The sequence below is a fragment of the Callorhinchus milii genome, unplaced genomic scaffold (assembly GCF_018977255.1).
Source record: "Callorhinchus milii isolate IMCB2004 unplaced genomic scaffold, IMCB_Cmil_1.0 Scaffold10, whole genome shotgun sequence".
In the NCBI taxonomy this organism is placed as follows: Eukaryota; Metazoa; Chordata; class Chondrichthyes; order Chimaeriformes; family Callorhinchidae; genus Callorhinchus; species Callorhinchus milii.
In genome coordinates, this window is record NW_024704751.1 from 4257224 (window position 1) to 4271897 (window position 14674).

At 42.6% G+C, this 14674-nt stretch overlaps 2 protein-coding genes across 3 annotated transcripts; one reads left to right on the forward strand and one right to left on the reverse strand.

Moving 5' to 3' along the window:
• Window positions 1–855: 855 nt before the first annotated feature.
• Window positions 856–6672, reverse strand: exo5 (exonuclease 5). Its single transcript, XM_042338927.1, has 6 exons — window positions 6520–6672; window positions 5522–5615; window positions 4231–4499; window positions 3616–3720; window positions 2785–2957; window positions 856–1500 (listed from the first exon to the last, which is right to left on the reverse strand). Exons 1-6 carry the CDS (start codon window positions 6635–6637, stop codon window positions 1015–1017), a joined length of 1245 nt encoding a protein of 414 aa, XP_042194861.1. The 5' UTR covers window positions 6638–6672; the 3' UTR covers window positions 856–1014.
• Window positions 6673–8560: 1888 nt separating this feature from the next.
• Window positions 8561–14226, forward strand: cunh17orf97 (chromosome unknown C17orf97 homolog). Of its 2 annotated transcripts, none has more exons than XM_007900729.2 (2): window positions 8561–8941; window positions 11186–14226. In XM_007900729.2, the coding sequence occupies exons 1-2, from the start codon at window positions 8758–8760 to the stop codon at window positions 11650–11652; spliced, it is 651 nt and encodes a 216-aa protein (XP_007898920.1). In that variant the 5' UTR covers window positions 8561–8757; the 3' UTR covers window positions 11653–14226. The 2 variants fall into 2 exon arrangements, with proteins under 2 accessions (XP_007898920.1, XP_007898921.1); XM_007900730.2 differs by having other exon boundaries at window positions 8561–8896.
• Window positions 14227–14674: the final 448 nt, after the last annotated feature.

Consider the following 14674-nt stretch of genomic DNA (forward strand, 5'->3'; position numbering starts at 1 on the left):
ACAAACAAACAAACACAAATACTGATTAACACTAAATAGATAATTGTTAATAGCCGTTATTGTGTGTAAATGTATATTATTAAAAAGCGAACTTTTTGGGGGAAAAAAAGGCGGCGCGTGGATCGGCACAACCCGCCGATCACGGTTCGGCGACTGAGAGGAACTTTTTTTTTAATTTAATTTTTTTTAAAAAAAAACAAGGAACCGGGAGCAGTGGTTGTTCTTCACGGTGATAGAGAGATCGCGACCGGTTTACGGTGTCAAAACGATTTTTTTATTTCTTTCTTGTGGTGAAAAAAAATAGTAAAAGGTGGCGGCGTGAACTACTTTGTCCAGGCGGAGGCGGACCCACCGACCGGGAGGGCGGTTTGGCGGTGTCGCCATGGCAACGTGGCCGCGGGAAGGAGGCGGAGAGAAGGCGCGACTCGCTGCTCCTGTGAGGAATTCACACACAACACAACACACAACTGTGTGAGGGGGAGAGGAACCCAATACAGGGAGAGAAGGAGCAGAAGGAAGGAAGGAAGGAGGGAGAGAGAAGAAGAAAAGAAAGGAGGAAGGAAGGAAGGAAAAGAAACGAGGAAGGAAGGAGGGAGAGAAGAAAGGGAGGGAGGGAGGGAAGAAGGAAAGGAAAAAAAGGAAGGAAGGAGAGAGAGAAGAAAAGAAGGGAAGGAAGGAAGAAGGAAAGGAAAAAAAGGAAGGAAGGAGAGAGAGAGAAGAAAAGAAGGGAAGGAAGGAAGAAGGAAAGGAAAAAAAGGAAGGAAGGAGAGAGAGAGATTATTATTAATCTAATAATTGCATAATAATAATGCAATTATTATTATTGCATTGTGAAGTAGTGATCAAACGTGTAGTTTATCGTAATGCCTGCAACTTAAAAAATAATTCTGATGAAGTCTGTTTAGGCAATAAAAAGAGCTTCTCTCAACTTAAAACCGCTCTTCTGAGAATTTCCAGTAGCTTTAATCAAGATTAGACTTTCTTGCAAGGAGAAACTATAGAAGAAACGCATGTTTAATGTAACTTAGGTCTGCCTCTGCTTTGAATTGCTTTATATTTTTGTGTTAATTCTTCGGCTTTTCTCTGCCTCCAGTCGCAGATGTCAACAAAGTCACACGAGCAGCACTTCCACGCCTCTTCGATATCCACCCCCTCGGCTTCCCTCTGCCCCTTCCAGAAGGAGAAGCAATTCGCCAGTTCTCTTCGCAGCCACTCCTCCTGGAAGCACACCGCCTCCGCTCCAATGGCAGATCTATCGGCCTGGTAACAGTATTCTATCATCAGAGTGTCGATCTGGGGAATCTCCGAGTAGGTTAGATTCAACAACACCAAATCCAGTAGGTCACCAAACGTGTGCACAGTGAATCCCATCTTCTCAGCGTGCTCAGAAACCTCTGAGCCAAAGGGTTGCTCGGTCCGTAAGCGGAGATGGCGAAGGAGAATGCCCTTGTCCACCTCACCTCGGATCATGGCCTCGAACAGGCATTTGTACACTCTGACCTGATAACGACAAGCATTCGGTGTCACTTGACAATAAACATACAGTTAAAGTGTTAAAGTGATAGGTTTACTCCACCAAATTCGGCAATGTCTGCTTTCTACTCATTCCACTTGCTGGTGGGAGGTGGGGCTGGCCAGCAATTGTTCTTCAAGGGCTTCGAAGCAAAAAGAAATGAACACAAATCCACCTCGCTAGCCTGAAGACTACAATGCTGGCTCCTAACCAGACAGAATGGAGGGTCAGGCACCAGAGCTGCCTGTCAATCATTTGTTAGGCCGGACATTTACACACAAAAAACTCAGTTACTCAACTGGGGTAATAATCCCTTCAAAAAAAAATGATAATAATTTGACCACTCATTTCACGACTGTTTGTGGGACGCGCTGCCCGCAATGGCCTGCCGTGTTTCGTCCACAAAATTATGTCAGGTCCTGTAGCTCAGTGGTTAGAGCACTCGCTTTGCAAGCGAGAGACCTGAGTTCAATTCCAGGCAGGTCAGGGCGAAACCTTGGGCAAGTTTCCTTACTCCACAAAGAGCCTAATAATAATCCCTCCAAAACCAAAAACAATAATAAATTGATCATTTTCAATCTACGACTGTTTGTGGGACATTGGCTGCCGCGTTCGCCCACAAATATACAGTCAATTCATTTTACAGTGTTTTCGGTGAAGCGCTTTGGGACGTCCTCCCGACGTGAAAAGCGCTATATCAAGTGCAAGGATTATTATTATTATATACAGTCACTACACTTACAGTCAATACACTACAGTGTATTCTGTGAAGAGCTTTGAGACATTTCAATGACGTGATAAGGCGCTATATCAAATGCAAGGATTGCCTATTATATTATAACATAAATCAAATACTACTGAGAAAAATACTACTAAAATACTGTGAAGCAGTGACCGCTATAATAAAAATGATAATAACAAAGATCCGGCAAGGTCATAAACGAATTAATCGGGAGGAACATTGGCTAGGAGGTGGGGAGGGGAAAATTCCCTTCTCTTTTCAAACAGTATAAAAGAATCCTTAACATCCAGCTGAACAGATGTCATCGTCCCCTCCTACTGCACTAGTGTCAGTCTAGGCTGTGATGCCAAGTCCCGATTTAGGACTTGAACGCATAACATTTTGATCCAGAGGCAAGAATGGTAGCAATTGAGCGAAACTGATTGATACCTAAACGAGACTACCAATTTAGTGCTCCATATGAATAACCTTTGGTACTGCGCCCACGGAGTTTCCAATCTTATGCATTCTCTTCTACCCACCCTCTTACCTGTAAGTGATGGCTTTTCCTCTGGGCTGCACCTGGGAATGATCGCTGGCTGCGTGTTTTGAATTCACACAGCTCAAGTTCGCCCTTGGAATTATAACGCAGCTCATCGATTATACCAACCAGAAACAAGCCATCCAGCTCTCCAAATACAGGCATCTCCCGCACAATCCCCCCTAAACAGACAGACACATTACAACATTAGAATACCACGGACAGCTCAACGACATTTATAATATTAAAGGCGTAACAAATGGGCTGTTTTATAACTTTTTTTCCCCCATGAGTTAGTACCCAAAGGCCAAATGTAAAGGAGACATGGAATCGCGATGCTGTCATTGTTCCTTGGCTGAGGTCAGCGAATGGAGAAGATTCCAAGGATTGATCCTGGAACTTTATTAGTCCATAAATTATTTTAATAATCTTAAAAACTACGACTTGCATTTACATAGTGCCCTTCACACAAGGTAACATCTCAGAGTGCTTTACAAGTTGGGACGTTGAGCAAGGCAGGGGTGGTCATAGGCACATCCAAAGAGGATTTGAGATGGAACTTAAGACAGAAAGGGCGGCAAGACGGAGGGATAGAGGGAGAGAGTTCCAGAGGTTAAGGGTTTGGGAACTGAACTTGGTCACTGAAGGTACTGAGGAAAGGGCAAAGGACCTGCAACAAGCCTGAGTTAGCTGAGAAGAGGGGCCAAGTGGAGGAGTAAGGTAGGAGAAGGTCGGAGCTAAGTAGAGTGTTGACAAAATGCATAATATTGCACTTATTACATGTAAACTGTAGAGTTTTGAAGAAAACCAAATTCCTGTTCTGCACATGCCATTACATACCCGTCTGTAGGACTTGAATCGCTGAGAGAAGATTAAGAAGTTTAATGGCCCAACTATCTTCCCGGCTTGTTACATTTACTGCCACAATGTCATGGACCTCCAACTCTGCAATGCATCAAATCAGACATAAATTAAGACATCCTTCAGATAAACCCTTCGCTAGAGAGCTTTGATAAAGTGTCACACTAACCAACGTGCATGCAAACCAAACTAGATCAACATGGGAGATCCATTCCTTTAGGCAGATTGTTCGAAGTCTGAAAAAGATCTTCTTTGAGAAATGGCAGTTCAGCTCCAGCATTATTCAACAATGCGGCTTTATTGCATCATAAAACAAAATACATTGGGATGGGGAAAGGGAAATCACTCTATAAAAACATTGAAGCTAATCGTGTGCAACTAGGAATTGAATTGCATACTAAGCAAGCTACTGGAAAATTCTTCTTCGATGATTGGAAAATTTTTGTTTTGTCCTTTCTGAGGAGTACCTACACAACAGGCAGACACCATCAAGAACAAGTCCTAGCTTGATCTAGTGGCAGTTATTTTTAATAACAAATCTCATTACAAATTGTTGCATGTCAAGCCTCACTGACAAATTAATCGCTGCATCACCTCTTGCCAGGTGTAGGCTGCTCCCCGCTTTCACAATTGGCAGCTCAGCTCGCAGCTTCTCAATCTGCGGCATTTCCATCCCATAAACCACTTGCTGCTCACACCACACCTGTCTACTTAAGTGAGTCACACTCAAGTAAGTTAGGCCAAACTTCTCCATTGGTGTCCGTTTGTCCTGCTTTTGTCTTTTAGCGACTGTGCAGTCAGGGTTTGGGCCACTTGCCTCTCCGGGCTCAGGTGACAGATTGATGGATTGATGTTCATCCTTCCTATGATGAAGAGTATCCCACAGTTAACTCTTCGAGTACTGAAGCATGCAAAGAATTCCAAAAACATTCAGAGGTGAAAATTCATAAAAGACTAACACTGGTCATCACCATCGGGTCTCCTTCTACAGAAAGTGTCTCAGATGAGCACAGTAAATGCACCACATGATGCAGCAAAGAACCATACAGATCTGAAAGATCCTGGGCCTGACCTCTTTTAGATACTGTCTTCTGAAAACTACTAATTTCACATACTTTCTTCTGCTTTCATATCTTCAGCCAGTATTCTTACTCCAAACTATTATGCAATGACCTGCTGCTGGCAGTGTGAATTTACCCCTTAGATGAGGACAGGGTGTATAGGCTCAGCTTTAACACCTCCCAGCCCATATCAGTTAACCCCTCTCTCAATCAAACAGCCTATCAACACTACCGTCTGCACTCACATGGCAAATTGTCACTTAGATGAGAAGCTCAAGACTTCCCAGGACCACTGCACATTCCAACACATTGCTGATTTCCCAAAGAAATCCAAAGGTTACCATTATCCGGAAAGATAAGACAAAGTTCAAAAAAGTTAAAATAAAGTTCAAGAAACAAGTTTTTCCCCACCCCGTTATTTCATATTGATTTGTGTGAGGGCATCAGAAAAAAAATGAATATATAATAGGAATTCAACCTCACAGCATAAGCAAATATTAAGATCAGCAATTGTGCATTTTACATAAATCATTTTACATGGAGTTTCAATTCAACGACTGTATTTCCAAATGAGTTCAAAACACAGCAACACCCACTATTGACTAAGAACTTACTGTTTATTTGAATACAACTGAGTTTTCCTTCATATTTTAGTAAACAAAATTGATTCCCTTATAGGTAGTGAAAGCATTAGTTTCTCATTCCTATCTGGCATTAAACAAATTTAACTCGATCCATATTTAATTATTTAATGTCAAAAGTCAGCCAATCCCTCCGTGCATTACCAGGTGGAGGTCAGATACACTCAGCAGCGGCTCAGCTACCTGCTTGTCAGTGCAGCTGTCTCTTGGTTGCTACAGCAAGGCTCAGACTTGACTGGTGTGCGATCATTGTCTTCATCACTCGGTTCAGGTTTTCCTGAGAATTTAGGAAATACAGACTTCATACATTTTTTTAAAAACCAGGTTGCATGCTGAATTCTAACATAACTGACTTTCAAATCTAAACTATATTTCTATAACTAGATGAGATCTAACATTAAAAGAATAAAGTGCTGTATGTCCTTAATAATCTTATGACATTTGGATTTTAAACAGTTAAGAGCAACGCCAAACGATCCAGTAATGCTCCCGTACTCCAGACCAGGTTGGGAGACGCTATCCTGTATGAAAGGCGCTATATAAATGCAAGGTGTTGTCAGTTTGCATCCCAGTCTGCACTGATTTAGCTGATCTTAAATGTAATTTTATTGTTGTTGTTCTTGTTGTCTCAGGTGCGGGAGGCAGCGTAATTGGCTATCGCAATAGGGTTCACTGATTTGGGTGGAGGTGAGGAGTTTGTAGGAAATAAATCAGATCTCCCAATTCCTATCCAGTGACGCTTCCCCTCCTCGGCAGATATACCAACACACACACCATTTGGTGGGTATTTATTTGTATGTGCAAATAAACAGAATTTTACGCGTAGGACAACTTTTTATGTGCAGGTTGGGGAGGGGGGAGGAGGGTTGCGGAGGGGGAGAGGAGGGGTTGGGAGGGGAGAGAGGAGGGTTGGGGAGGGGGGAGAGGAGGGGTTAGGAGGGGGAGAGGAGGGGTTGGGAGGGGAGAGAGGAGAGAGGGCTTGGGAGGGGAGAGAGGAGAGAGGGCTTGGGGAGGGGGGAGAGGAGGGCTTGGGGAGGGGGGAGAGGAGGGGTTGGGGAGGAGAGAAAGGTTTTTTTTCGCTGAACTGTGCATTATTATTATTAATATGCATTTGACGCAGCGCCTTATTGATCACGTCGCTGAGACGCCTCGAAGCGCTGACTCAAGACAGTTGCCCAGACCTCCGTCAGTCTGCGGTTGGGTGTGACAGCCCCGGGGCTTCGGGCCGCACAGCTGCTCCAAATCCAGCTCCAGGAGCTCAGCGTCGCTGATCTCAAACACATCCGGCTGTCCGGTCATGGCCGTGGCCTGGGGTCTGAGCCTGAGGCCTGAGCCTGGGCGCCTGAGCCTGGGGCCTGAGCCTGGAGGCCTGAGCCTGGGGCCTGAGCCTGGAGGCCTGAGCCTGGGGCTCTGAGCCTGGGGGCCTGAGCCTGGGGCTCTGAGCCTGGGGGCCTGAGCCTGGGGCTCTGAGCCTGGGGGCCTGAGGGCCTGAGGCCTCGGGTTCGCCTCCGGAGCGCGGATCCAGCAGCTCCTCTCAGTCCGGCTGTAATAAGCGTCCCCCACCACAGCCGAGGTGCCGCACATTCGTTCCGGGTTGAAAAGTTCCCCCCCCACCGACCGACGTGTCTCTGTCTCTCACTCACTGTTACTCCCTCCATCACCACCCGGAGGAATCCGACGCTTTTCTGTTCAGACGGTGACGTGTTATATTCTCTCTCTCTTTCTCTCCGCGGCCCCAAGTAATTTTTTTCCCCCCCAAAAAAATCATCAACGAGAACAAAGAGTTAACAACCACAAAAATATTTATTTTAAATTAAAAAATAAAACGAAATGACGAAATAAAAATTATTAAAATTGAAGAAAATTCATCGAATAACCGTGTTAAATGATTGTATCGAATAAATAAACAAACAAACAAACAAACACAAATACTGATTAACACTAAATAGATAATTGTTAATAGCCGTTATTGTGTGTAAATGTATATTATTAAAAAGCGAACTTTTTGGGGGAAAAAAAGGCGGCGCGTGGATCGGCACAACCCGCCGATCACGGTTCGGCGACTGAGAGGAACTTTTTTTTTAATTTAATTTTTTTTAAAAAAAAACAAGGAACCGGGAGCAGTGGTTGTTCTTCACGGTGATAGAGAGATCGCGACCGGTTTACGGTGTCAAAACGATTTTTTTATTTCTTTCTTGTGGTGAAAAAAAATAGTAAAAGGTGGCGGCGTGAACTACTTTGTCCAGGCGGAGGCGGACCCACCGACCGGGAGGGCGGTTTGGCGGTGTCGCCATGGCAACGTGGCCGCGGGAAGGAGGCGGAGAGAAGGCGCGACTCGCTGCTCCTGTGAGGAATTCACACACAACACAACACACAACTGTGTGAGGGGGAGAGGAACCCAATACAGGGAGAGAAGGAGCAGAAGGAAGGAAGGAAGGAGGGAGAGAGAAGAAGAAAAGAAAGGAGGAAGGAAGGAAGGAAAAGAAACGAGGAAGGAAGGAGGGAGAGAAGAAAGGAGGGAGGGAGGGAAGGGAAGGAAGGAAAGGAAAAAAGGAAGGAAGGAGAGAGAGAGAGAAGAAAAGAAGGGAAGGAAGGAAGAAGGAAAGGAAAAAAAGGAAGGAAGGAGAGAGAGAGAGAGAGAGAAGAAAAGGAGGGAGGGAAGGAAGGAAGAAGGAAAGGGGGGAAAAAAAGGGAAAGAAGGAAGGAAGGGAAAAATCGATATTTTAAGTCAAAAGAACGGACAGGAGAGGTGTTGAAGGGAAGAGAAGAGAAGAAGTTCGGGAGAGGAGGGGAGAGGAGGCCGGTGTGGACATGGGTTTGCACGTCACGGTGTCGCTTGAAGCTGAGGAGAAACACAGAAGAGAGTAGAGAGGCCATTAATCTAAAGAGGCATCGAGCGGGGTCGGGGGGTCGGTGGTGAAAAGGGGGGAACATATCCCCCAAAGACTTATAAAGTGAAGAGAGGCCAAGATTGATCCAACCCCCAACACTCCACAGACACACTCCCCCCCCCCCCAACCCCCCTCTCTCCCCCCCCCACCCCCCACACACACACATCCCCAAATCCCCAACGTCTTGGAAGTTTCGCTCAGAAGTTAAAAAAAAACACCACCGAAAATTAATTTGTTTTGGCCGCTGCTGTCCAAACTTTTTTTTCACACACACACAGTGTTTTAAAAAAAAAGGGGCAGAAAGAAAGGAGAAATATCCTTCACTGAGAGGAGAGGTGGTGGGGGTGGGTGGGTGGCAAAAAGGGGTTGAGAAAAATAGGTATTTCTGGGGCATTTTGGGTGGAAAAGATGCTGATTTAAGATCATAGGGAACATGTGGTTCGTGTACCCAAAAAAAGAACTGACGCCCAGGCTCAGAGGTTAAGGGTTGTAGGGGATTTCAGAGGCTGAGGGTGAGGGTGGGGTGTTATGGACCGCAAAGCGTCCAGCAAACGTGCGGTCAAGTCATCCGCAAATCCCAACCCCGCAGCCGGCGGTGCGGCAGACAAGAAGAAGAGGAAGAAGAAGAAAGAGAAGAAAACTTTGGGCACCGCCCGCAAAAAGAGAGGTAATTCTTCCAGCACGCCATCAACGTCCGACGAGACGAGTTTAGGTAGGTAGGGGTGTTCGTGTTTTTTGTTTTATTTTATTTTATTTTTATTGGTTTAAAAAACAATTGCAAATGTCTCACGGTTTCAGTTGACGCCAATTTTTAAACGCGTCGTGACAACAACCCGCAAAAACAAAGCGGGTGGAAGTGCCGGTGGGGCCCGAAACATCACCCGGTGCTCGCTGTACGTTGTGGAAACGTCTTAAATTCGGTTATATTTTGGAAGCCGCGTTGTTGTTGTTGTTGTTTTACGCGCTTCTTGATAAACAACAGTCACTTTGGGGTTCGTTATGATAACACTTGGATTTAGTATTACGGTCTTTCGTGTCGGAAGAACATCTCGAAGCGCTTTCCTCGTAGGATCCGCTGCATAGTGTTGTCAACTGTGCAATTCGTGTTATTACAAAAATAGTTTGTTTTGAAAAATATGTTTTTTTTAAAAAAAGTGCCGACGGAGCGAGAATGTGACGGCGAATTCACTCACGTTGTGACACGGTGCCCCACTGAAACTCCGAAACAAGGTGGCTTTTGTGGCTGGAATTATGTTAGCATTATCTATAAACTATCTAGAGTTATCTAGTTATACTGGAACCAGCAGAACACGTCTACTGTCTGGCTTGCACTTCAGTATTGTATGAATGTTTGACTTTCCATTTCATTGCAGTGGTAGGCTATTCAATTTATTCAGCTTCTGTTACATCAATTCAATTTGCTTACTCCCTTTTGTGGGGAAGACCTATGGCAAAAGCTGTAATTTGCAAAGGAAATTACTTAGATTCACAATTCAGAAACGACTAAAGTGTGGACAAAACCTAAATAATTAAATTCTGTTCGCTGATATCACAAAATTATGTTGCATTGGAGAAAGTTCCACACAAAGCAGCAGTTTTCATGCCCCTTTCTTCTAACTTCTACTTTGAAAAGATAAACATGTTAATGGGTGAGAGAAATGCATTACTACAATTTAAATTAACTTCCTTTAAGGCACTGATATGCTGCATTGTGTCTTTTTAGTGTATAGGTAAGAAGATCAGCGGCAGAATTAACACCATGACAACTTTGTTTGGTTAAATTGATATGTGCTAGTTATATTGGATTGGTATTACAGTATTTTCACTGTAGTTTAGCTGGAAGACCAGCTGGTGGCAATCTCTATCCATAAATAGCTGTGGTGGTGTCAGTCTTGAATTACTATCATTGGTGTTGCATATGCATATGTTGCATATGGAGGGAAAATTGGAGAGTAATCAATCCACACTACACTACAGTATCTCCTTGTGATGGACTCAAGAGTAGCATTAGCAGAAGCCTCAGGGTAGTTTGTTTGCCTGGCTTTCATTTCAGTTGAGGAAGGAAGTGGAAATCTTTGTAGTCTAAAGAAATAGTTTAATGTTGAGGACTAAATGAATCAGCAGCAAGCAGTGGTAGGATTCAAATTCACCCCCTATCTAGATCCTAATTTCAACCATCTCAATGCAGAGGGAAAATAATGAGATGAATCATTCAAGGAGGTCATTTCAAGAGTATCAATGGCAGACACTTGGCAGCAGGTACTGAAATGTGTCTGCCCCGTTAGGCAGGGAACAATGTGTGATGAAGAGCTGTTTAAGTCGGAAAAAAATGCTTTTTAGAATGGGAGCAGAAGCTGAACGTTTTACAATGTTATACAATATGTTGCTGATTTTCTAACAGTAATCAGTTCAGATTTGGAGATTTATTCACGATCAGCAGCAAATTGAATATTGATCAGTATAAGTATGTCATTCCCACATACTTTCCTTCCTGACTCTCCTTCCTAGAGAATTATGTGATTCAAAAATAATGGGGCTGAAACAGGAGTGCTGCACCCCACTATACACTGATTTGACTTCAGCTCATTTTGTTTTACTTCATGAATATATTATCAACCCCCACCATCTCCAGCAAATAATTCCTGTGCACCTTCATTAAGTGTTTCATTCCTTTAATGTTTTGAAAGTAGATGTGGCAACGATCAACAGAAGCAATACACATAACACTAGAATGGAAAGTAAGAAAACTCCCTTTGATTATAGTCATGCCAACGCTCAGTGAAAATAATCCCATCTGTTTGGAAAAGGTGAAATGAACTGATAGCAATTTATTTAATTTGCTGATAAAAAACCTACCTTGTCTGTTTGAAAATCAGCCCAACTCCTCTTAACCTCATTGTCTACTCATAAGCAGTGCCTGTTGACTGGCTCCTAACATTATTTATCTTTCTAACAGATAAACACCATGGCAAAATCAACAAACATCATTCTCATTCTGCTTTACTGCCCAATGAAACACGCCAAGGAAATACTAAGCAATGTTTAAAGGCTACAGATACCAGCAGTAAAGTTGGTGGAGACGAGGCGCAAGTGATTTCTTCCTCCTCTTCTGTAGACCAGCTTGCAAGCTCCTTGAACGAAAGTCTACGTTGGGATGGGATTCTTGAAGACCCCGTGGCAGAACAAGAGAGAATTAGGATTTACAAACAAAATCGGCAAATGAGGTACCTGGCTGTCCAGAAGAGCTTGCAGAAGGACATCCAACTCCAAGAAGGAGATCTCCCCAATATTCAGCCCCACAAAGCAAACCCATATATCATCAGCAGCAAAAAATACCGGCTTCTAGCCACAAAGGAACAACCCAAATCCTTTTTTTGGGGGAGCAATCAGCCAGAAGTCCAGAAATCACAGCTGGCTATTTAGACTGTTCGAGGCCAGTATCAAAGAACATCAGATATTCCATGGATTAGCTACAGATCCATACATTGAGTTGTTCAAATGGCCTTTTTTTTATTATGTCAAGTGCTGTAACAGAAAATATTGCATCGAACCAAGCAGAATACAAGAAGCTCATCTGGTTTCATCTCCTCTCATCTTTTATATCTTAAAAGCATTGAGCTAAGCTCTTTTCAACACATTTGAGTCAACCTAGCCTTATACCAGCTGGTTCTATCTCATTAGTCTCACCTAATTGTAAACCTACTAATGGAATGAAAAGGAATCCGTTTATTTCATTTGATGGAAGAAGTAATGGCTATCCTTGTACCTAAAATTGACACTGTTGTTTACGTGATCTTGCCAGCAAAAGGGGAAAACTGGTGTTCAGACATGGAAGTTCTCGGGTCTTTAAGACCAGAAATAATTACAATTGTTGATCCTCTAGTTTGATTTTCCTGAGCTCTATTTACACCCCCCCACCCCACTTCACCCCAAGTTACTGAAAAAGAGTGATGTTTTCATATTGATTTCTATTAACCCCGTTTACAGCAATGGTTTGAATTATTTGAGAGTAGTAGAAACCTTTAATCAGCTTATTGTTTGAGCAACATTCTGTGTTAAATCCTATACAGATTCTTTAAAGGATTGAGATGTTTTGTGGGAAGCATAGGTTCAAAAACCTGCTAACTATAATAGGCAAAACGTTAATCCAAATCTCTGCTAGAGCTCAATAATAGCCCATATTTTCTAGAATATCATGGGTGGACAACTTGACCAACAGAACAATTGTTTTTTTTTCTTGCTTTTATCCCTTTCTTTATTCAGCTCAGTTCACTCAATATCTTATTCTGCCTCCCTATCAGAAATTATGCATCCGTGTGCCTGGCAGCCTATTCCCCATGCATCCTACTTTCTGATATCAGTAGTAGTGCTCAGCTTTGCTCTCCTTCTTTGTCAGAGTGAGGAATAACAAAGAATATAGGTAGGATCCAACATATTCCAACTTGCAAAGAGCAATTGAAGGTGCTCCATAGTTGAGAGTATCTTGCAACAGCCATTGTGCAATGGGACAGATCAACAGATGGAGGTACACAGACTTGTAGAACTGTGAGTCAGTTTAGCATCAGTCCAGGTTTGTGGGGGAGTCACGAATCAGACACAGCCACAATTGGTACAACCTTTGGAAATCAAATCCATCATAGTTGTGAGATAAATCTCCCCTTTTTGACCAATGTGAGGAAGCCACATGAAATGAATTGATATCTCAATCTAGTTTCTTGCAAAAAAAAAGGTAGAGATGTCAGAACAAATTTACCTCTAGCAGAGGTTTTAGCAGACCCTCATTTTAGGTTACGTGGGAACTTTCATATGCAAATCGACGGCAGGCATGAATTCCATCATCGATTGTCTTCATCCAAATAACCCAAATAGCCACAACTCACGTCTCAGTCCTCAGCTGTCACTGTTATTTAACAACTACCTCTTCACAGCCTGTTTTAAAAGAATTAGGTTGCCCACCCTGTCAGTCCTTGGTGTAGGGTGACCCAATTGGGGAAAAAGAAACTGCGATAATAAACAATAAAATGCTCTATATTTTCATTCCAAGTTTTGCTTTGTGCCAAAAAGGCAAACTCATGGCGCAGAATCAATTTATTAAAATATGATAAGATTAAGCAAGGTTAATTCTTGATTATGAAGACTTCAATCTACGACTCTAGGTGTAAACAGGAAAAGATATACCCATTGTATCTGATTGTAATTGTAACAACATTTTCATATTACATTAGTCATTGAAACCTAGACTGAAAAGAGCAGAGATTCTAGGGCAGGGTGATATGCTACACTTTTATGAGGATCTTTTCAAATCCATTCAATCCCCTTCACTGGAATGTCTCATTTCTATACTTGACCAAAACTTTGAAACTAGTTCCTTCCAGATAATCTCATTCCTGTGTGTTCCATGCTATGAATTAGCACATTTTAAATCTATGCAAGTATCTTTTTGGAGGCTTTCTCATCCAAATCCTCAATGCCAGTTAGAGAAAGCTCGCTATGCAATATAGTGTGTGAGTTGTAGTCGTACAACTCAAACGCAGAGCCACAGTTATACGATGAACGCTTAACATTGAAGTCCTTTTCTGGTGTATGTGTGTGTTTTGTATTCTTTCCTTAAAAANGTTGAGTTCTGTAGAAATCTGTTACGGGAAGCTGAGAATACGCATTCTTTTCACAAGAGTACATAGAGGATTCTTTGCCTACTTCAAAACCAAACGGGTAATAAAACTCCAGATAGGCTGGAGAGAGCACTAATGTAATGGAAGTGTATGTTGGCCACTTGAAGCCTCACCCTCAAAAGACTCTTGTTAAAAATCATGTAATTTGCAGAATCCCTTAGTTGTAAAGCAGTTTCAATTTTAAAAGATTCTATGGGTGCAATGCTCATTTACAAATGAAAAATGTGGATTTTATTTGTGGTACTCCATCAATTCTACTCAGGAACAGAGCTGTTTGTGTTTACTCTACTGCTGTACCCAGAATTATTAAAACATTTTGATTGAAGCTTTTTNAAACATTTGTTTGTCGTTTGAGCAGATTAAAGTGGTTCCATACAAGTTTTCAGCCACATTACATCGCGAGAGATGGCAACACAGCAAAAATTCAACAGCTGTAGCTTCTTTAAAAAGTTTATTATAATTTACAGCATTGTCACATCACAAAGCTCTGTAGAATGTTAAAGCTCCAAATTATGATTGATTTTTTTTTAAAAAACTGAATCCAACAAGACCCACCCACATCAGCTCAAAGCAAAACCAAGGTCCTGCAACACACAAAAAATGGTCTTGTTTCAGACTATTGAGCAAGTTTAATAGGATGAACAGAATTTAAACCAGTAACTCACTACGCAGCTTCACTTCCAATTGTGAACACTACGCATCACCTAAGACAAAGTGAACCTTAATATTTTAGATTGAACGTGTTGATCTTCAGAAAAAAATTAAAAACTGGA

Coding starts and splice junctions, on each gene's coding strand:
- exo5 (XM_042338927.1), bottom strand. CDS start 6,637: ATGACCGGACAGCCGGATGTGTTTGAGATCAGCGACGCTGAGCTCCTG. Junction 4,500..5,521: donor ACAGCTGCACTGACAAGCAG/GTAGCTGAGCCG, acceptor TCTTCATCATAG/GAAGGATGAACATCAATCCA. Junction 3,721..4,230: donor CAGCCTACACCTGGCAAGAG/GTGATGCAGCGA, acceptor GATGCATTGCAG/AGTTGGAGGTCCATGACATT.
- cunh17orf97 (XM_007900729.2), top strand. CDS start 8,758: ATGGACCGCAAAGCGTCCAGCAAACGTGCGGTCAAGTCATCCGCAAAT. Junction 8,942..11,185: donor GTCCGACGAGACGAGTTTAG/GTAGGTAGGGGT, acceptor TCTTTCTAACAG/ATAAACACCATGGCAAAATC.